Source organism: Poromitra crassiceps, assembly GCF_964638095.1.
Source record: "Poromitra crassiceps genome assembly, chromosome: 1".
Taxonomy (NCBI): Eukaryota; Metazoa; Chordata; class Actinopteri; order Beryciformes; family Melamphaidae; genus Poromitra; species Poromitra crassiceps.
The window spans coordinates 106,988,934-107,014,309 of record NC_139623.1 but is presented as its reverse complement, the minus strand read 5'-3'; the positions used below and the strand labels follow the sequence as shown (position 1 = coordinate 107,014,309).

General features: G+C 46.9%; 1 protein-coding gene and 1 pseudogene across 3 annotated transcripts in view; one reads left to right on the top strand and one right to left on the bottom strand.

Moving 5' to 3' along the window:
- Window positions 1–2,977: 2,977 nt before the first annotated feature.
- The window catches only part of ntrk1 (neurotrophic tyrosine kinase, receptor, type 1), a gene marked incomplete at both ends in the record, with an annotated part of 98,785 nt that continues 76,386 nt past the window's right edge, over window positions 2,978–25,376 (bottom strand). For both annotated transcript variants that reach the window (XM_083649020.1, XM_083649021.1), the window contains 2 exons: window positions 2,978–3,163; window positions 24,981–25,139. In XM_083649020.1, the coding sequence (XP_083505146.1) occupies window positions 2,978–3,163; window positions 24,981–25,139 (345 nt within the window). The remainder of the gene's footprint in view (window positions 3,164–24,980; window positions 25,140–25,376) is intronic.
- On the top strand, window positions 21,364–23,073 carry LOC310788740 (serine/threonine-protein phosphatase 6 catalytic subunit-like; annotated as a pseudogene). Its single transcript has 2 exons — window positions 21,364–21,808; window positions 22,588–23,073. The product of its transcript is annotated as a serine/threonine-protein phosphatase 6 catalytic subunit-like (transcript).

Sequence of the window (25,376 nt, the reverse complement as noted above, 5' to 3'; positions counted from 1 at the left end):
CACGAGTGTGTCCACTCTATTACGCATGGAGAGAATTACAGCATATTGCATGCCTCGCGCAAACAGCGATCGCGAGACGGGAATCTGATTGGTTTTGATTGACGTAATGCCCAGCATTGCCTGGCCACACCTGTGAATAATTCTGGTACTTAAGACCGCCCAAATCCTGTTTGCACAGGCATTTTGGGGGCGCAGATGATTTTGGCACAGGTCTAATTTGCGCCTGCTTCATGTTTCCGCATCCCCGCCGATAACTGGATCGCCAACATATTTCAGGGCTTTCAGGGTTTTAACTTAGAAATCAGGGAGGTCACATCTACCCAGACAATTATATCACTTTTAAAAAGTTACATTTCTGTATAAATCATTACAGTATGCTCTCGTGAGGTGGGGATGCTGCCGGGCGGGGGTGCAAAACTCGGCACAACACCTGGACAAATGCGCAAGGCAGACCGGTATCTTCCCTGCCTTAAGGCATGCGCAAACAGGTGCGCAAGCGCAAATAAAATAGGGGATATCGCCTGTACGAAGATAGGGCCCCTGGACTCCATAATTACAGTATGTCCTACATCTGGAATTATAAGAACCATAGAATTTCGAAAATTCACTTGCAAAACCCAAGTCTGAAGGTGGGCTGGCCCTGCCGGTGTTTAGGCACTACTATTGGGCTGCTAATCTTAGGGCTTTGATGTTCTGGTGGCAGGGGACTAATTCTCGGGGCTCCCCTGTGGCTGAAAATGGAGGCCAGCTCTATTGTAAACTCCTCTCTGCCTCTCTGCATGTTATTTTCCAAGCTAGAGCAGCATAATACTTTAAGCCCCCCTCACTCTAGACATCTTATTTCCAGATTTGTGTATCTGTTTGATGATCGCATCAGGGCCCCCACTGAGAGGATTCGAGAGGCGTAGCAGGAGGAGCTTGGTGTTGACTTGCCTGAAATTATATGGGACAGGAGTCTGTCTGTGGTCCAACTCTGCTCAATTAACAGCAGGCACCAGCTGGTCCAATTTAAAGTCGTCATTCATCTTCTTCATTATTCCAAGGCTAGGCTGCACAAGATCTACCCTTCCGTCTCACCACTATGTGATAGGTGTCAGCTTTTTGGTTTTGCCCTTCACTTTCCGGATTCTGGGCCAAGGTATTTGACTGGTACTCTAAGGCCTATAAAATAGCCCTTCAGCCAGAGGCGGAACTCGCCATCTTCGGCTGCTCAGACTCCTCCCTGCTCCTCCTTACGGCTGTGCAACAGTCTCTGACACAGGGGATGACTGTTGCCAAGAGACTTATTCTGAAGGAGTGGAAGTCCCTCTCTCCACCTTCCTTCCAGCTGTGGCTGACGGACATGATCTCGGTTATACGTATGGAGAGACTCCGGCTCCTGAGGATCAATTCCCTTAAGAAATTCTCTGAGGTCTGGGACCCATTTCTGGCCTATTTGGACGAGGTTAGAGGTGACGGATGACTTGCCTGGCTGATTTTTCGTGGTCCCCTTGCGTGGGATCCCACGCACATTTCTTGCAAGCACATACTTTAAGTGGCTGGTATCATCACGCATGTTGAAATGTTGTATGTATGCTTTTGTCTTTGTCTGAGCCTGTTGTTCTGTTCTGTTTTGAAAAATAAAAAATATAATGTAATTTTATAAATAATAAAAAATATTGGGGAAAAAACATGAACTAACTGTGGGCCTTTTCCATTTTTATTTTCGTCTTGTCTTTGTTTTGTGCCCACGTGTGGCGGTTGCCTCGCCTCCAATCTCTGTTTCAACCCCATCTGTCCCTCTCCATCTGTTACCTTTGAAACCATCTCACTGTATCACCCCTTCCTCCCCACCATCCACCATCTTGTCCCTTACCGAATGTCAACGAAATGCTTTCATGTCAAAGGTCATTGTAATAGCATGTTAAACATTGCTGATTTGTACAAAAACCACTAAGTACTGTGAATGTGATTCTTGCAGCCAGGCCACATGTCAAACCCTTATTCCTTTGTATTTTACACTTATTGGTATTTGACAGGAAAACTGACAGCATTAAATGTAAACATAGTAGCTAATACACCAGGGAACATGTTCACTGCTGATAAAAGCCATTTTGCTCTTGTTTTTGAAAAATATTCATATGATACATTTGATTTGATACATTAGAAACAGTGTCTTCATCATGTCAGTAACAAAATAAATAAGCAGTCAAATGATAGAAAGCTTTGATTGTATAACTTGGATATCTAGTACATTCACTGAAAACCTCCAAATAATCCTTTCCATATCAGAGCTTGTCCAACTCCAGCGACTGCCTTCTGTAGCCAAAACTGTCAATTTGGTTTCACACTTTTTGCCGCTCAAAGTGAAGGGCCCTCTCTTGTAATCAGTTTCATTTTCAAATTGCCCTTCATATCACAAGTGTCCAACTGCTTTTTGATTCCTGTAAAAATGAACACGACTCTCTCAAAGCGAGCAATGCAGAAGGGACTTCAGCTCGGAGCCAAATGAAATCGCTGACAATCCATCATCTTAAATTGCATTCCCGGGAAAGTAAAGCCCCATATACTGTTACTCAACATTGATCCATGCATGTCCCTCCATCAGCTTGACCCCACATCAGATAAACATTAAAACACCATGGTAAACATTTGACAGCTCTCCAGAGAATAAGGCTCGGTCGTTGCAAAGTGTCCAGACTGTCCATCAAGCGTCATGGCTGGAACAAAACAGCAACCGGGAGGTATATGAAATAAATGTGGTCCTCATAACAGATAAAAGAACCAAACCTCCAGACTGGAGCCAAGGCTAAACCGAGGAACCCATTGAAAATAACTGAACAAGATTAGAAAAACTAAGCCGAAGGAGCTTAAGTTTTACTTCTCTAATCATTTACGAACCAAGACATGACCTCCCCTCTCCCGCCCCTCTCCACGGGCCTCCCTGGCTGGCTCTCGGTCTCTCTAGCCCAGGATGTCTAGGTAGACCTCGGCCTCTCTAGCCCAGGATATCCAGGTAGACCGGAGGGTTCTTGACCAGTGCCAGCAGGCGACTGTGGATGTCCTTGATGACCAGCCTCTGCTGGGGCTCCCGCTGCCAGCATCCCTGCATCAGGAGGTGCACCTCCTTGGGGCAGGTGCGTGGTCTCTCCAGCTCCCGTCCCTGTGTGATGCACTCGATGGCCTGTCGGGAAGGGGAGGAAGGGGGGGGCAGAGGTAAAGGGAGATTAGGGGAGATTAGAGGAAGTGTTAAATCTGGAATCTGCAATATAGGAGAAAAGGCCTGTCAGGGTGGTGGGGTAAGGGGAGATTACAAGTAGGTGGTTGGCCTTCCTCCCGACCAAGATCGTTCTTCAGCATCGTGTACTCCTTGTTGGCCAGCTTCAGTGTGGTTTACTGATGTAGTACACCTTGCTTTGCCTTGTTGAAGGCTGTGTGATCTGATTCCCCCACTCTCATTCACAATCTCAAAGGAGAAGAGCTTGTATTTTTCCTTTCTAATTGAGAAAAGTAAAATTGAAAATTGAAAATTGAAAAATGGAAGTCACGTGACCATTTCAGGGTACGCCCACATTTCAAGGTACGCCCATATAAGGTATATCCACATACAGACAGAAAACGGAAGTGAATTTCTGAAAGTCAAAATAAAAGTACCGGTATCCTGTGTGTTAGGCTCAGTTAAATAGTGTTAGCTAACATCATGATTACTACTAGGGATATCAATTTCAGGTATTGTTTCTCGGCCCAGAAACTGTCATCAACCCGCACTTCTGTCTGTCTGTGGGCGACTGGGCGTACCTTGAAATGTGGACATACCCTGAAATGGTCACGTGACTTCCATTTTTCAATTTTCAATTTTGTATTTTTAACTTTGAATTTTACTTTTCAATGTTCATTTTGCATTTTTCCAATCCAAAATGAATAATGATAAAAAGAGAATGGCCAAAATAAAAAATGGAGTCAGACTTTGATTGTTTTTGTTTTTGATTCTGTTTGAAAATTGATTTTCAGCTTAAATTTTCAATCTTTTTTTGACTGTTTTTCATTCTGCAATTTAAATTTTTGACCATTTTCCATGTCTCAATTAGAAAAATTAATTATACTTTAGTACCCCAATCCTTTTTGGACTTTAGCTGTGACCAGTCTTCTTCCTTTTTCTTTTTTTTTGCCTTTATTTGACAGGACAGTAGGCAGATAGGAAAGGTGTGGGGAGAGAGGGGATGACATGCGGCAAAGGCCCACAGGTCGGATTCGAACCCGGCAGCGCAAAGGACAAAAAGCCTTGGTGGTACATGCTCTACCAGGTGAGCCACCGGGACGAAGCTGAAGATCCAGGTGCCGTGATGTGTGTTGCAGAGGATGGCGGGCCCGAGGTGCTTGTAGCAGACTTCTGGGGAGACCACGTCTTATCACCTGCATTATATGGGGTTGGAGTTCCAATCTCCGATTTCGTCAGTCCGCTGCTGAGTTTCTCTGGCTCGAGCCCATTTCTTCAGTGCCGGTGGTAGTACCAGTCCTATTTATATACTTCTGTGGTGTTTTATGGCAGTTGGAATCCTTTATGTTGCATACCGCCTCCTTCTGGTTTTATCCATCGACTGTTTCCCACCACTTACAGTATATAGTCTCACCTTTATGACAGTGAAGTCAACAGTGACATCATAATGTCAAAGTGGCATCATCCTACATGTCAACAGTGACATGAGATCATCAATGACATCATCGGTGACATCATCAGTTGGAAGCATGGTAGGGATGATGATGTCACAATGGCCCTGTGAGTGTGAAGGCCTTGTAAAAGTATCCAAAATGCTCAAGTGACATCAAGGAATTGTCGAGTGGTGGGTGGCCAGTGGTGAGGTGACTGATAATGTCATATTATTAAAAAAAAAAAAAAAATCCATCAACTGAGCATGCAAACGCCACCGACAGATGATGTCATACCCACTGATGATGTGTCATGCCCCACAATCATTGAGTGGGCCACTGAGGACTGTAATGATGTCACAATGACATCACTGTTAATGTCACAACGCCTATGACATCATCAGTGTGACATTATCAGCATGGGATTTGAACCATTGACTGTATATAATATCTGGACTAACTCAGCCCTATTAGTTTGACACGGCAAAATGAAGCTCACTTCCTGAAATTGTTTGATTCCGTTTGATTGGATGAATGGATTTTCCTCGTGCATTGTGGGAAATCTGTTCAAATCTGGAGCCGCCAATACAGGAAGGGGCGTGAGCGTGGACGGGACCATGGGCGGGACTTGGGGGAGCCATCTTGTTCAAGTTGTTGTCCCCGCTAGCTTAGCTTGCTAACGAATGTTGCTAACGTTATTTGCTATTGCTAGCCTTGCTCCATTGCTCTCACGGTGCATACAGTAGCCCGAAGAAAATGCCAGAGAGTATTATTTCCTCCAGACCTCGTGTCACCAGAATGCCGCTTGCATCTTCCTATCTTCCACAAAACCAAGGTAATCTTATTTTCTAACGTAATAGCATAGCATGACATTAACGCTAGCTACATGTCCATTTGTCATTACAGGATGACTAACGTTAGAGTAGCAGAAGTTAACGTTATACAACGTTAAACAGTATTGCATGCTGCACAGATTCGGACATAGACGGAAAACAAACGCAGTTCTGTTTACCTATGTATACCCCTTTGAGATGAGGCAGAGTATATACTCATCTATATCTATCTAGCTAACATTAGATCAAACTATCAATCAATGAGGGGGAACAAGGGGGTTAAACTCCTCTGGATAGTTTATCCACCTCTGCATTTACAGTATTTACCAATCGCACGTAGTGTTGGGTAAGCAAATGTTAACGTTATACAGTGATTAACAGTGTCATTCGTTTCTTCAAGGTCCGTCCAGCACCGGGGACACAACAGAGGACCAAATGATTTGTGAAGATAGTAAAGAAAGCAAAGCTATAATATTCTGTTCTCCTGAGATTATAAAGCTAAACTACTGATGATCAGTTGTTTCAACATAGGATATTGCAATAACTAAATAATAATAAAACTATAATAAAATGATCAGATGTGATATATTGTTGATGTCGAGTGAACACGAACTACGAACCGAAGATTGGACCAGAGGACATGACGACGGAGAAACAACCGAACAGCAGTCTGCTTCAATCAATGAATGCTTTATATTTATTGAAATGAAATATGGTGATATCTGGTGGTCTGAAATTACTCTCTCTAGCTAGGCTAACTGGCTCATATTGTGTCATATTATTGTAACGTCTGAATCGGCGTTTCATAACTTTATAATAGTCTAATGTTACTGTATAGCCTGGATGACGTTAGCTAATGCTACCCAGCCTTCCATTGGCATATCCTGCCTTTAGCTTGTGGTATTATGGTACAGTAATATTGTCTAGCTGGCTAGCTAGACAGACGAGTTTATCTGAAATCAGGGTAACAAGATCCCTGCTGCTAGCTTGTCTGCCTTTCTGTGTCACAGAGTATCTAGCTTGTTTACAGTATCTTAACCGACTGCATTACATGCTACACCATGCAAATATATTTTGATATAATTCAAACAATGGTTCCTTTCCCATACCATGGTGGGCTGGACTGTACAGTATTGCTGTGAAAAAGTTACATTTGATTGTGTCAAGTGTTACATGTTATATTTTTGACTGAGCTTTGCGGAATTACCTCAACACAATTGTGTATCAGCTTTAAATGTCCAATATATACAGCATTAAACAAACGACCAGCAGCATTCAAATGTGCAAAAATTTTATATTTATTGAAATGTGGTGATCTCATGTCACATTACATAACGTTATAGCCAAATGGTCTACTGCCCAGAAGTGTCACTTTACATTATTATTATATTATTATATTATATATATTATATATATATATATATATATATTATTTACATAGTATTATTTATATGGTAGGGAATTGTTTTCATTATGGTAAACTAACATTTATCTTCCATAATGCATTAAATCATAATCACAATGCTATGAAGACATTAGCTAATCACCACAGAGATGCACAGACCAGTTTATCAGATAATTTCACCGTAAAAATCTGTTCAGGTGATCAGCTCTGAATCCCCGGCTTGTATGGTCGCTGCCCGTCCGCTAAAATCCGATTTCGATATAGGTGTGATTTTGATAAACTGATCTCATAATGGGGATCTATACTGTTAAGTGTGTCTACTAACATCATTAAAAGATAATAAAGATAACGCTGTTTCTGGTAGTTTAGTTTGAATCAATGGCTACATTGCTAGGCTACTGTAGCCAGCCTGCCTTGCATAGCTGCCTTGGAAACTGGCTGTGCTGTGGTTGGGAGCATCTGGTTTGCTGTGGCTGGGAAAATCACGCCCCAAAAGTTAGTATTTTTAATCGCCTCTTTTACTCGAAATGGGACCATAATTTAGAAAACGGAGCCCATGAAAGCATGAAAAAGACTTGAAATTGTTTATTCAGACCATAAACTCATTCGGAAAATGTTTATTTAAAGTCCCTGGAAACCAGAAATATTTCTTTATTATTTAGCATTTTGAGTTCATCACATCACAGGACCCTATGTTAATAAGCCACCAGCCAAATTTGAACGATGATGAACGTCGCAAAGTATATAAATTTAGGTTTGACAGTCGTGGCAAAACTCATGAGAATCAATTATTTTTTAGAGTGTATTTTCTCCCGCGGACTGTGTGGGCATGTCCCGTCTGCAGTTTTCCGAGAGAGAGAGAGCGCGAGACAGACGGGGGGAGGGAAACGGAGAAAGAGATTGAGTGCTGTGTGTCCACAGCACGAGTGTGTGTGTGTGTGTGTGTGTGTGTGTGTGTGAGAGAGAGAGTAACCTCGCGTCACCAGCCTGTGTGTCTCTCTCTGTGCTCTCTCTCTCACTAGTCCCGAGAGAGAGAGAGAGAGAGAGAGAGAGAGAGAGAGAGAGAGAAGCATAGCGCTTGGCACGACGGCACACAGAGTGGGAGGGAGACGGACAGCGAGGGAGCGCTGTCACTGGGGGCAAAGAACGGACAAAAGGAGGGTGGGTGCGGATTGCGCGCGTGTACAAAGGTTATATAGAGCTTATGACGTCATAAGCTCCTGCGTTTTAGCACCTCGCGCACTGCTGTCTTCAATGAGGAAGTACTTTGTAGAATCTTGTAGAAAAGTGTCGATTTTAAGGCTTTGGGTTGAAAGTAATGTATAATAATTTCGGAGGCACAAAATTACTAACATAAGACCCTAAATAACATAGTTAGAACGTTTTTGTGGATTTTGGTTTCCAGGGACTTTAAGACACAGACCGAGAGAGAAGTCGGCTCATTTTTCCATTGAGGCCAATGTGTCACTTCCGGACCGGACGTGCGCCCCCCAGAGGCCTTTCCAGTGAATGGAATTCCAGGACTGGCCTCATAAATTCCCCCATTGTGTTGGCCACTGATTTGAACACAGGGATTGAGCAGGAGATTTAGCCTAGGCCCTCCCACAAGGAAGTGAGAGTGGAGACAGAAGGTGCAGCAGCTCCAAGCGGGTGAAAGACGCGCACGCACGCACGCGTGCACACACGCTTGCGTGCACGGGCCCGACCTGCAAAACCTGCACCACTTCTCACCTGGGTGTGATTTTTTCTTTTTTTGCACCAGCTTCATTCCATACCCCTGATAAGTGTTTTGGCAAATTTTGGAGACGATCGGAGCCTTGCAACTCCGAACAGACAGACAGCTCTCCACTTATAGTATTGTGGTGATCCTGGGTTTTCGCTAGGAACTGATGTGGGGGGTTGTTCCTGGGGAACGGGGTGTTAGAATCGGGTAAGATCGATCCAATTCTTACTATCCACTCTCTCTTAGATATGATTTATCTATTAGAAAACCGTGTTTCCCAACTAGAGAACGATAAACGCCAGTCACCTAATGATAGTCTTGTTACACTTAACCAGACTGGCTTCCCTGATCATTTACAATGTACCTCAGTAGCTGATGTGTATTGTGAATTAAGCGAGGATGCTAGCTGCGGTCCAGCTGGTGCCCCCGTTAATGCTACTCCGCAGCACGAGCAGAACAACCCGGCCAATGTCTCGTTGGCCCCACAGTCTGTGGATGATGGGTTTACAGTTGTCTCACGCTGCCGTGGCGTTAAACGTGCACAGCCCGCCGCTGTGCAGCCCGTTTCCCAACAAACCACTTCGGTTGGGATCCGGAATAGATTCACGCCGCTTGCTAACTCTCCTGTTCAGCATGCTGCGTCGTCCGCTCCGCCCGACAATATTAAACCCTCTATTCTATTGATTGGAGACTCTATAACCCGCAATATCAAGCTTAACACACCAGCCGAGATAGTTTGTCTGCCGGGGGCCAGAGTACCCGACATTGAAGCTACTCTTAGGGTGCTAACAAACAGCCATAAACAAACAATTACCCAGGCTACCCATGATAACATCATACTACACGTTGGCACCAACAATGCCAGGTTTAAACAATCGGAGATCACAAAGCACAGCATAACTAGGACCTGTGCTTTTGCTAGCAAGATGAGTCGGCATCCATTAATTGTCTCTGGTCCCCTCCCTGTCACACTTAACTCTGACATTTTTAGCAGGCTGTTTTGGCTCAACAACTGGCTGGCCAAACACTGTGCTGATAAGGGCTACCTATTCTTAGATAACTGGCCCTCTTTTAGAAGCATGACTGGCATGCTTAAGATGGATGGCATCCACCCTACCCCATTGGGTGCTAGCACCTTATCAAAAAACCTGGATAGTTGCCTACGGCAAACCCAGACTACTATCCTTGAATGACAGTTTCACCCACAACATGCAGGGCCACAGGCTGCTAGACAGCCTGTTAGTTCTACTTGTGCGGTTATGGAGTCTGCTAGTTCAATTAACTTAGTCTATCCAATACAGACTGTGCTCCGTCCGCGCCGCACTATTACTAGTAACCGACCCATAAACGCTCTGCAATATCCTAACCCAAACCTTATTGTTATTAATCCGACTGTTACCACCGCCGCTCCGTCTCCGTATTATACCACGATCTCTCAAATTAGCACAGTTTCTCTTCGTCGCTCCGTCCCCTCACGCCGCTCTCGTCCACCCCTCAAAACGTCAAACACCAACCTCATTGAGATTAAATCTACTCTTGGTATCGAATGCTCTAAATTAACTAATATTGATGATAAATCTATTCGATTTGGATTCATTAATATCAGATCAATCACCAATAAAGCCCTCCTCGTCAATGACTTAATCATTGAACATAATATTGACGTTATGGGATTATGCGAAACCTGGCTAAAACCGGACGTTGTTCTTCCACTCATTGAAGCCTCCCCCCCTAACTTTGACAATTCGCATGTTGCCAGAATGTCAAGAAATGGTGGGGGCGTTGGCCTAATTTATAACTCAAATCTAGGTCTTCTACAGGATCAAAAGTATAAGCTCCTATCTTGTGAGATACTTACTATGAGACACTCTAATATAGCTGGCCTCGGAGCCTTCTACCTAGTTATGCTCTACCGCCCACCTGGGCCCTATTCATCTTTTCTTGATGAATTTTCCAATTTTCTCTCTGACCTCGTAACCCGCACGGATAATATCCTTATCATTGGCGATTTCAATATTCATGTTAACCGTAAAGCTGACCCACTCTGCAAAGCCTTTCTATCTTTAGTCGACACCCTTGGCTTTGCTCAGTTGGTTCATGAACAAACGCATTCTAACGGCAACACGCTTGATCTCGTCCTTGCTCGTGGGATTAACGTCTCAGATCTGTCAGTCATCATTTACCCTCCAGCACTGTCAGATCATTATCTCATTCAATTTAAAATAGACCTGCCCCTCCGGCAATCAAACCTAGCTGATACCTATACCGCCCGGCGTATCGATAGTTCTACTCCCACTGAACTCGCTGATTTGTTATCGGGGCCGCTTTCCTCTCTCCCAGAGCGGATCGACTCCATTAATGAATTCACAAATCAATTTAATTCAATCCTACTCGCCTCGCTTGATTCTATCGCACCTCTACGTACTAAAATCCGTCGCCCTAAAAAACCCTCGCCTTGGTATACTGACGATACACGCGCACAAAAACTAATATGCAGAAAACTAGAACGTAAATGGCGATCATCCAAGCTTGAAGTCTATCGACTAGCTTGGAGTGATAGCCTATTAAAATACAAATGTATGCTCTCCGCTGCAAGAGCCTCCTACCTATCAGATCTTATTAACACTAATAAAAATAATCCTAAATTTTTATTTGACACGGTCGCAAATCTTACTCGCAAACCATCCCCCAATACAAACTCTCCATTTACAGCTAATGATTTCCTTGACTTCTTTAACCGTAAAATTATCTGTATTAGAGATGAAATTAGCAACTCTCTATTACTCACAAAGGGTGCTAACCCCTTTCCTAGCCCTGTCCTTAGAACCTTAGACGAGAGTACTATACTCTCGAATTTTGAGACTATCTCCCTAAATGCACTTTCAAAAATTGTACTTTCATCTAAATCCACAACCTGTTTATTCGACCCTCTCCCTGCAAAGTTGATTAAGGAACTCCTTCCAATACTAGGCCCCCCCTTACTTAACATTATCAATAGCTCCCTCTCCTCTGGCATTGTCCCTGCCTCCTTCAAATCTGCTGTAATCAAACCTCTACTTAAAAAGCCAAACCTTGATTCTGAGGTTCTTAACAACTTCAGGCCAATCTCAAATCTCCCCTTCCTCTCTAAAGTTCTTGAAAAAGTAGTCTCAACACAATTAACTGACTACCTCTCGCATAATAAACTTCTCGATCCCTTTCAATCTGGTTTTAGATCACTCCATAGTACTGAAACTGCTCTTACAAAAGTAACCAATGACCTTCTCCTCGCGTCCGACTCTAATTTCTCCTCTCTTCTCATTTTATTAGACTTAAGCGCAGCCTTCGATACAATCGATCATAAGATCCTCCTAGACCGCTTATCTAACTACGTAGGTATCCGGGGCACTGCCCTATCCTGGCTAAAGTCATATTTGTCTGATAGGACACACTGTGTCTCATATAAAAATATTATGTCCACATTCTCCTCAGTGAAGTTTGGTGTACCGCAGGGATCAGTCCTGGGTCCCTTACTCTTTGGAGTTTACTTACTGCCTCTTGGCGAAATTTTCCGTAGATATGGCATTAACTTCCACTGTTATGCCGACGATACCCAAATTTATATACCAATTAGACCAGACGATCGCTCTAAACTCGCTAATCTTGAATCCTGCTTAATCGCTGTTACAGATTGGATGTCAAATAATTTCTTACGACTAAACGCCAACAAAACTGAACTACTAGTTGTTGGCCCAAAAACCCAACTTCCATTTCTCACTGATCTTAGTCTGAACATTGAGAACTGCGTAATTACTCCAAACTCAAAGGTGAAAAACCTAGGTGTTACCTTTGATCCTACTCTGTCATTCGATGCTCACATTAAGGACATCACTAAAATAGCTTTCTTTCATCTTCGCAATATCTCAAAGATCCGTCCCTTGCTAAATGCAACGGATGCCGAAACCTTAATACACGCCTTTGTTTCATCTAGACTCGATTACTGTAATGTCCTATTCTCTGGCCTTCCACTTTGTAGCACAAATAAATTACAACTCGTGCAAAACGCCGCTGCTAGAATTCTAACTAGAACTAAGAAGTTTGATCATATAACTCCGGTCTTAATCTCCCTCCACTGGCTCCCAATTCAGGCCAGATCAGACTTTAAGGTGCTTCTGTTAACCTATAAATCTTTGCACGGGCTCGCACCTCCGTACTTATCTGAGCTAATCATTCCTTATGTTCCCACGCGTACTCTCCGCTCACAGGACGGTAATTATCTTACCGTCCCTAAAATTAAGAAAAAATCAGGAGGTAGCAGAGCATTTTCTTACCGTGCTCCACACCTCTGGAACCAGCTTCCTCTGTCAGTTAGGGAAGCTGGCTCCATTGAAATCTTCAAAACTAGACTCAAAACCCATTTATTCTCCCAATCATTTGGTTGTGCTTGATGGTTATGTTTGATGATGTCATTCTCTAGAAATATTTATTAGCTCTTGAGTACATACAATCCTGAATTGCTGAGCGGGCTGTCTCAAGCCAGCAATATCAGTATAAACTTAGACTTGACCTAATTTAAATAATATGGCATCAGTCGACCCAGTAGCCTAGATAGAAAATCAAATAGTTGGTGAATAAACTTAGTCCTGAACTGCTGAGCGGGCTATCTCAAGCCAGCAGTATCAGTATAAATTTAGACTGGACCTAATTTAATAATATGGCATCAGCCGATCCAGTAGCTCAGATATAAAATCAAATAGCTGGTGAATAAACTTAGTCCTGAACTGCTGAGCGGGCTATCTCAAGCCAGCAGTATCAGTATAAACTTAGACTTGACCTAATTTAATTTAATAATATGGCATCAGCCGATCCAATAGCTCAGATATAAATTCAAATAGCTGGTGAATAAACTTAGTCCTGAACTGCTGAGCGGGCTATCACAAGCCAGCAGTATCAATATAAACTTAGACTTGACCTAATTTAATAATATGGCATCAGCCGATCCAGTAGCTCGGATATAATATCAAATAGCTGATGAATAAACTTAGTCCTGAACTGCTGAGCGGGCTATCTCAAGCCAGCAGTATCAGTATAAACTTAGACTTGACCTAATTTAATAATATGGCATCAGCCGACCCAGTAGCTCAGATATAAAATCAAATAGCTGGTGAATAAACTTAGTCCTGAACTGCTGAGCGGGCTATCTCAAGCCAGCAGTATCAGTATAAACTTAGACCTAGACTACCTAGACCTGAATTAGCAGTATAATATTAGTCATCCTAAATAATCCTAATAAATTTTGATTTGACCTAATTTTTATTGCTGTCTATAGAGTTAGTTCCACCTCTGCGCAGATTCCCCCGCTCTCTTCTCTCTCTCCCCCTCAGGTGTCCTTCATTGGCCTGACGTACACCCCACCGCTGCAGCCCTAGGTCCGGCCGTCATCGTCCTAGCCACCTGTCGTCACTCTAGGCCATCTACCCACTACTCCTTCTACTGTCTGACACCCCGGGCTCATCACCATCACCGACCCCTATCCTCATCATCCTGGTCACCTGCTTGCCTAAGGGAAGGGGGGGGCGCCCCCCCAGCCCCCCCCCCCCCCGCCGCCTCATCATCACCTCCAACTCCTATCCTCCCCTCCTCTTAATCATCACCTCCGACTCCTATCCTCCCCTCCCCTCCTCTTAATCCATGTCACCAACGCGGACTCATGGATTCCTCAGATCATCCTCATGGAACTCCCAATCTTGTTACCCTTTTTGTCACCTAGCTAATTAACTAGTATTCTCTAAACCTACGAACACTTAAAGACTGCATTTTCTATTTCTTTTTGGACTCTACTTTTTAGATTTTCAACTCCCTTCCCTGATCTTAGGATAATTTAAAAATTACATTTTTATATCCCTTCTGTTGGACTCTTTTTTACATTTTCAATTTTCTGTTCTCTTGTACATTTTATTTCCATAATAAACCATTCACAGAGTTTCATTATCGGAAACTCTGTGCATGGTTTAGCCCGGCATCTCTCGGCCTGTCTCGGAGGGGAGTCCCCAGATGGGGGTCCGCTGCTGTGGCCTGGTGGGTGGGCCCGTCCCCCGCGTGGCCTGCTCTCACGCTCTCAGTCACTATGCTGGTGGCTGGGGGCTGGGGGGGCGGGTCGCGTGGGGGCTGGGTCCGCCTGGGCCGCAGCAATTGGCCCCTAGCACAACGACCTCACAAGGTTCCTCCTCAGCCAAGTCACTGGGGCAATCCATGCGGCGATCCATATGGTGGAAAGGTTTTCTTGCGTTCACTGGGGGTGAGGGGGTGCCGCTGTGTCCCGGCCTGGCCTTCCCTCCCACGCCATATGTGGGCGGGGGCCGGGTCGGGGGGCATCGGTGCTCTTCATCACTGGTCGAGGGCTGCCGGTTGGTTTAGAACAGCTTAGGTAGGCGATAGATTAGCTACAGCCTAAGGCTGACCTGTTAGTGTTCAGGCTAAAATCAGACTAGAGCAGGGTAGGATAGGCCAGATTAGGCTGTAGATTAGCTAGATACTATGTCCCAGTTAGCTCTGGTTAATGCTTAGAGTAGTCAGTTGTCTGATCTTCTCCCCCCCCCCCTCTCTTTCCCCCTTTCCCCGCTTCTTCCCTTCTTCCCCCTTCTTGTTCTCCTCTCTTTCCATGCTCTTTCCTCCCCCACATCCCACCGCCCCCCCCTCCCTTCTCCTGCTCTCTCCTCATTCTCCCCCCCTCTGCTCCTTCTCCTCTTCTCCCCTATTTTCCTGAATCCCTGCCACTTCCTGCTCTCCCTTCTCTCACATTCCCCCTGCTCTCCTTCCCCTGCACCCTCCCACCTCTCCTTCTCTGCCTCTCTGTCCTCCCCCCTCTCTCACATTCCCCCTGCTCTCCTTCCCCTGCACCCTCCCACCTCTCCTTCTCTGTCCTCTCCTCCTCCACATTTCCCATTTTCCCCCCACCCTCGCCCTAATCCGGGCCCGTATCCTACTCCCTCCCTCCACCCTAGACCCTACCTCTACTCTCTGTCCTCCCCCCTCTCTCACATTCCCCCTGCTCTTCTTCCCCTGCTCTCCTTCCCCTGCACCTCTACTCTCTGTCCTCCCCCCTCTCTCACATTCCCCCTGCTCTCCTTCCCCTGCACCCTCCCACCTCTCCTTCTCTGTTCTCTCCTCCTCCACATTTCCCATTTTCTCCCCACCCTCGCCCTAATCCGGGCCCGTATCCTACTCCCTCCCTCCACCCTAGACCCTACCTCTACTCTACCTCCCCTGTACCCTTCCACCTCTCCTTCTCTGTTCTCTCCTCCTCTCTGTCCTCTCCCCTCTCTCACATTCCCACTGCTCTCCTTCCCCTGCGCCCTCCCACCTCTCCTTCTCTGTTCTCTCCTCCTCTCTGCCCTCTCCTCCCTCTCACATTCCCCCTGCTCTCCCTCCCCTGCACCCTCTCCTTCTCTGTTCTCTCCTCCTCCACATTTCCCATTTCTCCCCACCCTCGCCCTAATCCGGGCCCGTATCCTACTCCCTCCCCTCCCCCAACCCTAGACCCTACCCCTACCCTGGCTCTCCCTCCCCTGCACCCTCATCTCTCCTCCCCTGTTCTCTCCTCCTCCACATTTCCTATTTTCTCCCCACCTCCCCCCTCTCCTCCCTCCCTCCCTCCACCCTAGACCCTACCTCTACTCTACCTCCCCTGTACCCTTCCACCTCTCCTTCTCTGTTCTCTCCTCCTCTCTGTCCTCTCCCCTCTCTCACATTCCCACTGCTCTCCTTCCCCTGCGCCCTCCCACCTCTCCACATTTCCTATTTTCTCCCCACCTCCCCCCTTTCCTCCCTCCTCCCTCTCTCTCCCTCCTCCACTCTCCTGCTTTCTTCAAATGTTCAAATGTTATCTTTATTCTGTATATTCTTGTTACTGTGTGTTAGCTAGAATCAGCTAGACATACTTTCTGTGAAGCCCTCTGAGACATGCTTGTGAATTAGGGCTATATAAATAAACTTGACTTGACTTGACTTGACTTAGTGGGACTTCCTGTCTGAGTGTGATGCCAGTGGAGAATAAGCGAGGGAGCTGGGAAGCTGGGTGTGAAGCTAGGAGCGTAGCAACCGCCAAGAGTTGTGTGAGAAGCTGTGAATAAAAGCCTGTACCAACCGTAAGTCTCCTATTCCTTGACGATATCGGAGGTCGTTACATTGGTGTCAGAAGTAAAGCTTGAAGTATCGCCTCCGTGTCGGCCAAGAGGGGAAAGAGCAAGAAGGAACGGAGGAGAGGTTGGAATTGACGGCTTGGAGGCTCGAGCTCGACCTGGCGGTAGCGGTTAGCTGTCTGTGTGCTAGCTGCTACGAACACCACGTGGGATGGTGCGCGACAGGGGACGCCCGTCGGTGAACGGAGGGGAAGAGGAGCTGACTCCGGAGTTCAGCTCGGTACTTGCTGGCATGGAGGCCCGCCTGAAGCAGGAGTTCAGCTCGGTACTTGCCGGCGTGGAGGCCCGCCTGAAGTAGGAGATCAGACGGGTGTTGGAGGTGACGCCTACCTGGGCAGAGGAGCTGATGCGGTTGCTGCGGGAGGTCACGCAGCGTGGAGAACGGCGGACGGAGGAGCCGCAAAGAAAGTGTTGGACTTGTGGAGGACATGGTCACCTGGCGAGGTGGTGCCACAGCATTCCGGGGGAGCAGACCAGGGACGCGGAGCAACGGTTCTGGGGGCGCCCGGGTGTCTGCTGGTCGTGTGGGGCGTTCGGGCATCTGGCCAGGGAGTGTCGGGAGGCTGTCGAGGACCAGAGGACAGCGCGAGAGGAGAGACGTGCAGGCGGCTGGCAGGTGAGACTCTGCTGGTCGTGTGGGAGGCCTGGACATTTGGCCAGAAACTGCACTGAGACTTTGGAAGACGGAGGAGGGAGACGGGCTGGGGAGAATGTGAGCAGCCAGAGGGAAGAGAACGTTATTACAGTCGGGAGAGCGGTGCTCGTGTTTTCAGGTGAGCGGGGGGAGTTGCTGCCGGGGGAGCCGGCCCAGCCTAGCTGCTCTACACCCCCCACGGTTGCTGTGCAGGAAGCCGAGGTGGAGATCGCTACTGGTTGTGTTGTCCCCAATGACCTGAACACGCCGCCCCCTGGGGGATGGGGACGGGAGGACGAGCGAGTGCAAGAGGCGGAGGAAGAGGAGTACTGTTCAGATGTGGACCTGGAGGACGACGACATGACCATCATGGATGTCGACGTGGGTGAGTGGAAACGCTGGCAGGCGGAGGACGCGGACATCGGTCCGGTGTTCGCGTGGGTGGCGGCCGGACGCCGGCCCCCTGTGGAGGAGATTCACATGTGTTCCGGTGCCACGAAGGGACTGTGGAACATGTTTACGGACCTGCGTCTGGCTGAAGATGGGCTTTTGGAGAGAAAGGGGGGGGGGCACGGGAAAAGGGGGTTCCAGACGGTTGTACCCAGCTACCTGCGGGGATTGGTGTTACGGTGGGCGCACAGGGGCCACAGCAGTCAGGGGCATCGCGGGCCTGAAGAGACACTCCGCCGTGTTCGTGACCTTTTCTACTGGGGCAAACACAAGGAGGATGTGCGGAGCTACTGCAGTGCGTGTGATGACTGTGGAGCACAGGGGGGGGGGGGGGGGGGGGGGGGCTGAAGAGAGTCACCCTGCGGAGGACTGACCCCACTGGGGGGTGAGAGGGACTAGTGTGCATCGGGTGGGACGGAAGCTTTGACAGGGTTGTTGTTGAATTGAAATGTGTGTAAAAAGAAAAGAAATAATGTAAATGTGACGGGTGTGAATTGAATTGGGATGTATGGGGTGTTATTGTTTTGGTACATGTGTATGTGTGTTTTGGGGGTGCCAGCGTGGGCGCTGGCTTTGAAAGGAGGGGGTAATGTGGTGATCCTGGGTTTTCGCTAGGAACTGATGTGGGGGGTTGTTCCTGGGGAACGGGGTGTTAGTGGGACTTCCTGTGTGATGCCAGTGGAGAATAAGCGAGGGAGCTGGGAAGCTGGGTGTGAAGCTAGGAGCGTAGCAACCGCCAAGAGTTGTGTGAGAAGCTGTGAATAAAAGCCTGTACCAACCGTAAGTCTCCTGTTCCTTGACGATAGCAGAGGTCGTTACAGTATTAAGATTATTGTCATATTATTTTACCAGTACTATGTTGCTGTTTCATCAACTGTCTGTTTGGAGTCGCTCACTATAATATTAGCACTATGGCTGCACAATTAATTGTATTTACATCGTCATCGCAATATGAACATGCGCAATAAACACATCGCAAAGACTGCCTGAAACGCAATGAATAACAAAAGTGGTTTTATTTACACGCGTCATGCATTCCCACTCAGCATCGGATCATTTTGTCTATTGAATCCAGCGTACACCTTTCCCTTGCAACAGTGCGCTCCTCCCCTCTGCCAAAGCCCAAACACGCTGTGTGTAGTTTCAGCTAGAGTCAGTGTGTATTTAATTTCTTTATTCAGTGGGCATAGGCTATGTTTTTGGGTCTATATTAGCATTATTAAACCAGAAAGACATAGGAACTGTATAGCTAATATGCATGCTTTAATATCTGTTTATTTATCGCAAGTCGTATCGTCATCGCTATATTGAACAATGTTATCGCACATCGCAGATTTTCCTCATATCGTGCAGGCCTAATTAGCACAATGTCCTTTTCTCTCCCTCCGCCACATGTCCCTCCTCACATGTTTCACATACCAACCATCTCTGCCCCTGAACTCTCATCATATCTGCACATCATTGTAATGGCTTTATGTTATTGTCTTTGTATGTCACACTTTGTAATGCTATTTTCACACACAAAAAAGAACAGTCAAAGGCATGCAGTACTGTACTAGAAGACACTATTGGTTGGAGTGACTGAGTTCACATGCCCATGCCGCTCAGTGAATAAATCACTGTCAAGCATGTGACAGAGGAGAGATGAAGACTTAGTGACTTAGTGACCATTGTTAACCCTCTGATCCAATGAACAGAAGAGACCTGTCAGCACTGAGCCACTTCAGGCCCAAAATGGCCTTTCAGTCAATCTCATAGCTGAACAAAGGCACATAAGTCCACCTCCCAAAATGGCCGCCGCTGCCGCAGCATGCCGAGCCAGCCAGAGTTTTGGGGTGATTTATGCCTGCCAATGCTTATTTAGGCAACATGATAATTACGCATGTCCTTTATTGGCCGAGATGTATCAGACTAACAAGGTTAGAGCTCATTGGCCCTGGGCAAAGATGAAAGCCAATGAGATTAGAATTGAGTGGATGGGAAAAGTGATCTACCCTCCTCTTGAAAGGAGAGAGGGTTTTGCACAGTAATAGCAAGTTGTGGTTGAGAGGGAGTCCCACTTCTTGGTGCACGAGCTGAAAGTGCTGGACTGGACTGCCCTTAATTACTATGAACTTATTGATTAGTTTAGACTCTAAACTAATTAGAGTATAGAGCTGAAAAACTCCTGTCATATATGGATTCAAGTATACGAGAAGTAGAAGAAAATGTCTGTTCTTATAGCTACAGTACCTACAATACATTCTGTGATAGATCAAATGTCTGTTCTTATAGCTACAGTACCTACAGTACATTCTGTGACAGATCAAACAAAATACCCAAATATTTACACATCCGCCTTCAAAATCATATGTTCATTTTAACTTTTACTAAGGGCCCTATCGTCGTACGCCGCTATCGTTTGCGCGCCTCTTATTGCTATCTTCCCAGCGTCTTAAGCTATCGTCTGCCTCCACCGTCCACTGGGATGACACAGGTGTAGGCGTGGCCCAGGCGTGTCCGTGGGCCTCTAGCCTATCACCTGTCTCGCGCAAGTGTCATTTAGCGCTCTGGCAAGATACCATCGGTATGTTCCGAGCGCAAAGAGAGGTCTGGGCGTTGCCCGTGCCAAAATAGGCGTTCCAGCGCAATGTGTTAGAAAAAATCGCCTTGGGTGCTCTCAATTTTAACGCCAGGAAATAGCTGGTTTTAGCGCAAACGCAGACGTACGCCTGAGCGCAGACAGTCTCCACATCTCCGTGCAGTGCAGGAAATCCTTGCTTGGATCCATTTACGCACGGCATGGATGTCACTCTCCACTCGCGCCTGCACACACTCTTCTCTCCTCGGAATGCCACGTTGATTTTCAACTATAGCCTACATTGCAGAAAAAACACACCTTGATTTAAAAATGAGATTTCGTTTGTCATGGTTTTATTAGGCTACATAATTCCCGACCATACAGGTTTGTGGTGTGAGGTAACAATAAATTGCTTTTGAGAAAGTTATGACGGTGTTGTGCCAAGCTGTCTCTCCCCACCCTGGCCGGCCCAAAACACCCAGGACATCGACCCACACCCACCCCACCACCAAGCCTGCATACCCGTCCAGCTCCCACCTTCTCGGGGGAGACCCCCCTCCAGCACCCGGCGCACACAGACTCCCGCCCCGCTAGGCCCTCGTTCCCCTAATCCAATTCAAAACGCATCATTTTTTCGCACAACACCTGTGTCCGGCCAGTACAGTAACCTCTTTCCCTGCAATTGCACGCATGTAAGACCAGCTTCTCCACAGCGCGGATGGCGTGACCGCAGTCGACACGCCTGGGCCATGCCTACACCTGTGTCATCCCAGCGCAAAACTGGACGGTGGAGGCAGACGATAGCTTAAGACCCTGGGAAGATAGCAATAAGAGGCGCGCAAACGCAGCGCAAACGATATCGCCATACGACGATAGAGCCCTAAGAGTGAAATGCAAATCTGTCTTTCAAAAGAGCAGCAGCGAGTGGAGTTAGCCACTAGCTGGTACAACAATGGCACCTCTAGATCTGGATAAATATGTGGTGATTGCAAAGCAGTGTAAATACCTCCCAGAAAACGACCTCAAGAGGCTATGCGACTATGTGTGTGACCCTCTGCTAGAGGAATCAAACATCCAGCCAGTTTCTACTACTGTAACAGTATGTGGGGACATACGTGGACACTTTTACGATCTTTGCAAACTCTTCAGAACTGCCGGGCAGGTTCCAGATACAAATGACATATTCATGGGCGACTTAGTGAACCGAGGATATTGCAGCTTGGAGACGTTCACCTACCTGCTCGTGCTGAAGGTTAAATTGTCCGACCGCATCACGCTCCTTCGTGGAAACCATGAGAGCAGACAGATTACCCAAGTGTATGGCTTTTATGACGAATGCCAAACCAAGTACAGTATGGGAACGCAAATGCTTGGGCGATATTGTACCAAAGTGATATGTTAACCGTTGCAGCACTGGGCGTCCAGGTAGTGTAGCGGGAGATTCCCTGCCTACCAACACGAGTGTCACAGCTTGGTCGGGCGTCTATACAGGCACAATTGGCTGTGTCTGCGGGTGCGAAGCTGGAATGAGGGTACTATATGTGTCGTGGTCGCTGCACTAGTGCCTCCTCTGTTCGGTCGTGGCGGAAGGGAACTGGTGGGAATAGCCTGATCCTCCTGAAGCTTTCTGTTGTTGGGTGAAAAGAAGCGGCTGGCAACTGCACATGTATCGGAGGAGGCATGTGTGTGTCTACGGCTCTCCCCAGATCGGCAGAGGGGGTGGCAGTGACCGCGGCAGCAGGGGGGATTGGCCAAGTACAATTGGGGAGAAAATGTGGGGGGAAATCATAAAAAATAAATAAAAAATAGAACGACCGGATCGTGGATATATATGCCTCCGCCAACAAGTGAGCAGTCGACATCTGTGTCTGTCCAGACTTTGACGTTTGAGCCAAATGTGAAGAAATTCCGTCAAGGCATTACTGAAATATTAACGAGCTTGAAAATAGCATTTGTGAGGTCACAGTGACCTTGACCACAAAAATCTAATCAGTTTATCTTTGAGTCCAAGTGGACGTTTGAGCCAAATGTGACAAAATTCCATCAAGGCGTTCCTGAGATAATCATGTTAACGAACATCGGACGGACGTACGGATGTACAGACGTACGGACGGACGTACGTATGGACATACAACCCGAAACCATAATGCCTCCGGCTTGGCTATCGCCGGCGGAGGCATAAAAACAGTTGCAGCACTGATGGACGAGCAGATCCTGTGCGTTCATGGAGGCCTCTCTCCCGATATCAAAACCCTGGATCAAATCCGAACCATCAAGAGGAACCAGGAAATCCCCCACAAAGGAGCATTCTGCGACCTGGTGTGGTCGGATCTCGAAGACGTGGACACCTAGGCCATCAGCCCCCGAGGACCTGGGTGGCTTTTTGGCACAAAGGTCACAAATGACGAAATGAGTTTGTCCACATCACCAACCTGAAGCTGCTATGCCGAGTGCACCAGCTCGTCCACGAAGGCTACAAGTTCATGTTCGACGAGAAGCTGGTGATGGTGTGCTCGGCCCCCAACTACTGCTATTGCTGCAACATCGCCTCCATCATGGTCTTCAAAGACGCCAAAACACGCGAGAGCCCAAGCTCTATAGAGCGGTGCCGGACTCGGAGAGGGTCATCCCGCCTCGAACCACTAAGCCATACTTCCTTTAAGCCGTCCGCAATTCTCCCCACTCTGTGTATTTTACAAAAGTAAAATTGCTTTTATTAAGGTAAGCGTACTCTTTTTTTTCTAATATTTTTTTCCCAGATTTTTCTTTTTTTATCCCATTTTTATCCCCCGTTAGTGCTAATTTAAATTTATTTATCCTGGTTGCTGCTCCACCCTCTGCCGATCTGGGGAGAGCCGAAAACTGGCTCCATGCTTCCTCCGAGACATGGGCAGTAGCCAGCCGCTTCTTTTCACCTGACAGGGGAAGCTTCACCGGTAGGACATAGCACGTGGGAGGATCACGCTATTCCAACGAGTTCCCCTCCCTCCGAACAGGCGCCCCTAACGACCAGAGGAGGCACCACATCAGCGACCAGGATATTGCATGTTTTGGTGAAGGGGTTCCTATATGAAGGAAACCCCCAGGGGGCATGGGGAGAACATGCAAACTCTACACAGAAAGGCCCTTTTGATGACCCCACCCGGGCGGCGGGCACTCGAGGACATGCGAACGGGCACGCACTCCTTCAGCGCTCACAGGTGGGAATCGAACCGAGGACCTTCTAGCTGTGAGGCGACAGCGCTTACCACTGCACCACCATGCCCCCTAGGTAAGTGTACTCTTTAGTGTTGTAATGTGATCTTATAAATAAACAAACTTTGAGAGCGAGTGCTCCATCCAGAGAAAGCTGGACTGTATGGCTCCACCCCCACCAAGAAGAAGAGGAAATGCATTAACACGTTCACTGCCGTGGACGAGATATCTCGTCAAGCAGAAACCAACGGTTGACTGCCAATGACGAGATATCTCGTCCAAATTTTTTTTTTTTTTTTTTTGACGGTGGGGCGTCGATCAACCCCTTTTACATCTCCTATTAAAATATGGGAGGTATTGGATGTGTATAATCTATTTTACCGACCCACTAAGTGGCGACAGTGCTCTCCAGACGAGAGAAAGCCAAGAAAAAACAGCGCATGAGGAAGCCATTCTCATGAAAATGGATTGGCGAAAACGCTTTCGCTTTCGCACAGGGAGCTGGCGGTGGGGGATTGCAAATTTGCATAATAGATTATGGGTGCAACACACTTTGAAACACGCAGCATAAATAAGACCAGAATCGCAAAAGCTTCATCAAAGCTCTCAACCGAAACCCCAAGAAACGAGCCAGCCCATCCAGACTCGCCCGACGAGGGGCAGCCAGGCAGCACAGACAGCAGACAACTCGCTTGTCACACACCCGCTGCAGCCACGGAGGGAGGAGAACACACACGGAGGGAGGAGTTTGAAGGAGAGGGGGGTTTCCTGCTGTTATGGAGGAAATTACTGTTCAAAACTATTGTTTAGATGTCTGACGTCTTACTGATGCCAAAAATAAATGGTTAAAGTGACTGTTCTATCGAATTTCACAAAAAGCCATTTATCTCAGCTTAAATTTTCAGACCCTGAAACCATGCTGTATTCAACTGCTAATTCCTACATAACTACTAACTCTACAAACTAACTCTTTTAGACAGAGAAAGCACACATTCTATTAGTTCTTTTGAGATATTTTGTGTTCACAAAATACTAGCAGAAAATAATCCTCGGCTCTTGAAAGATGAGCCAGAATCCTCAAAAAAAAAAATTGACAGAAGCTACCTACAGTAAAAAAAAAACTGGTGGCAGTGAATGTGTTCATTTACTCCTACTGTCATTTGGGGCTGCAACTTCTGCAAGGGTGCAAAATTACCTAGCACAGCTTTAAAATGGTCGATTATGGCTTCAAAAACATGTTTGTGTGGGCGCGTTTCCTTTGGGTGGTGAAACACAACACAATTTTTGTAACAAGGGTTGCCCATCAGAGTTGCCAATAATGTTGTCTTATGTGCCACTACCTTCATAAATGCCCTTTTCACGTTGCCAACCCACCTCACTGTTGGACAGCTGGTACCAGGGCTGCTTGCCGTAGGTGAAGATCTCCCAGAGGACCACGCCGAAGCTCCAGATGTCGCTCTCCGTGGTGAACTTCCTGTACATGATGCTCTCCGGTGGCATCCAGCGGATCGGCAGCATGGTGCGCCCGCCCACCTGAGGACCAGGAGGCGGGGCATCTTAATGTGTGCAAGGGAATGCATTGGATTCTATCATTATGGAACATAAAGATGTCTCAAGGTGAAGGATTAAATGTCTTCCCTGTAGTAAAAATCCTTCTGCATAATAATGCTGTTTAAATTGTGATTTATATTGTATTGTCACCCTTTAATAATGTCTAAATGTTTTTCCAAATGCAGAATCCAGAGAAGCAATACTGCTTGTATGTGCTGC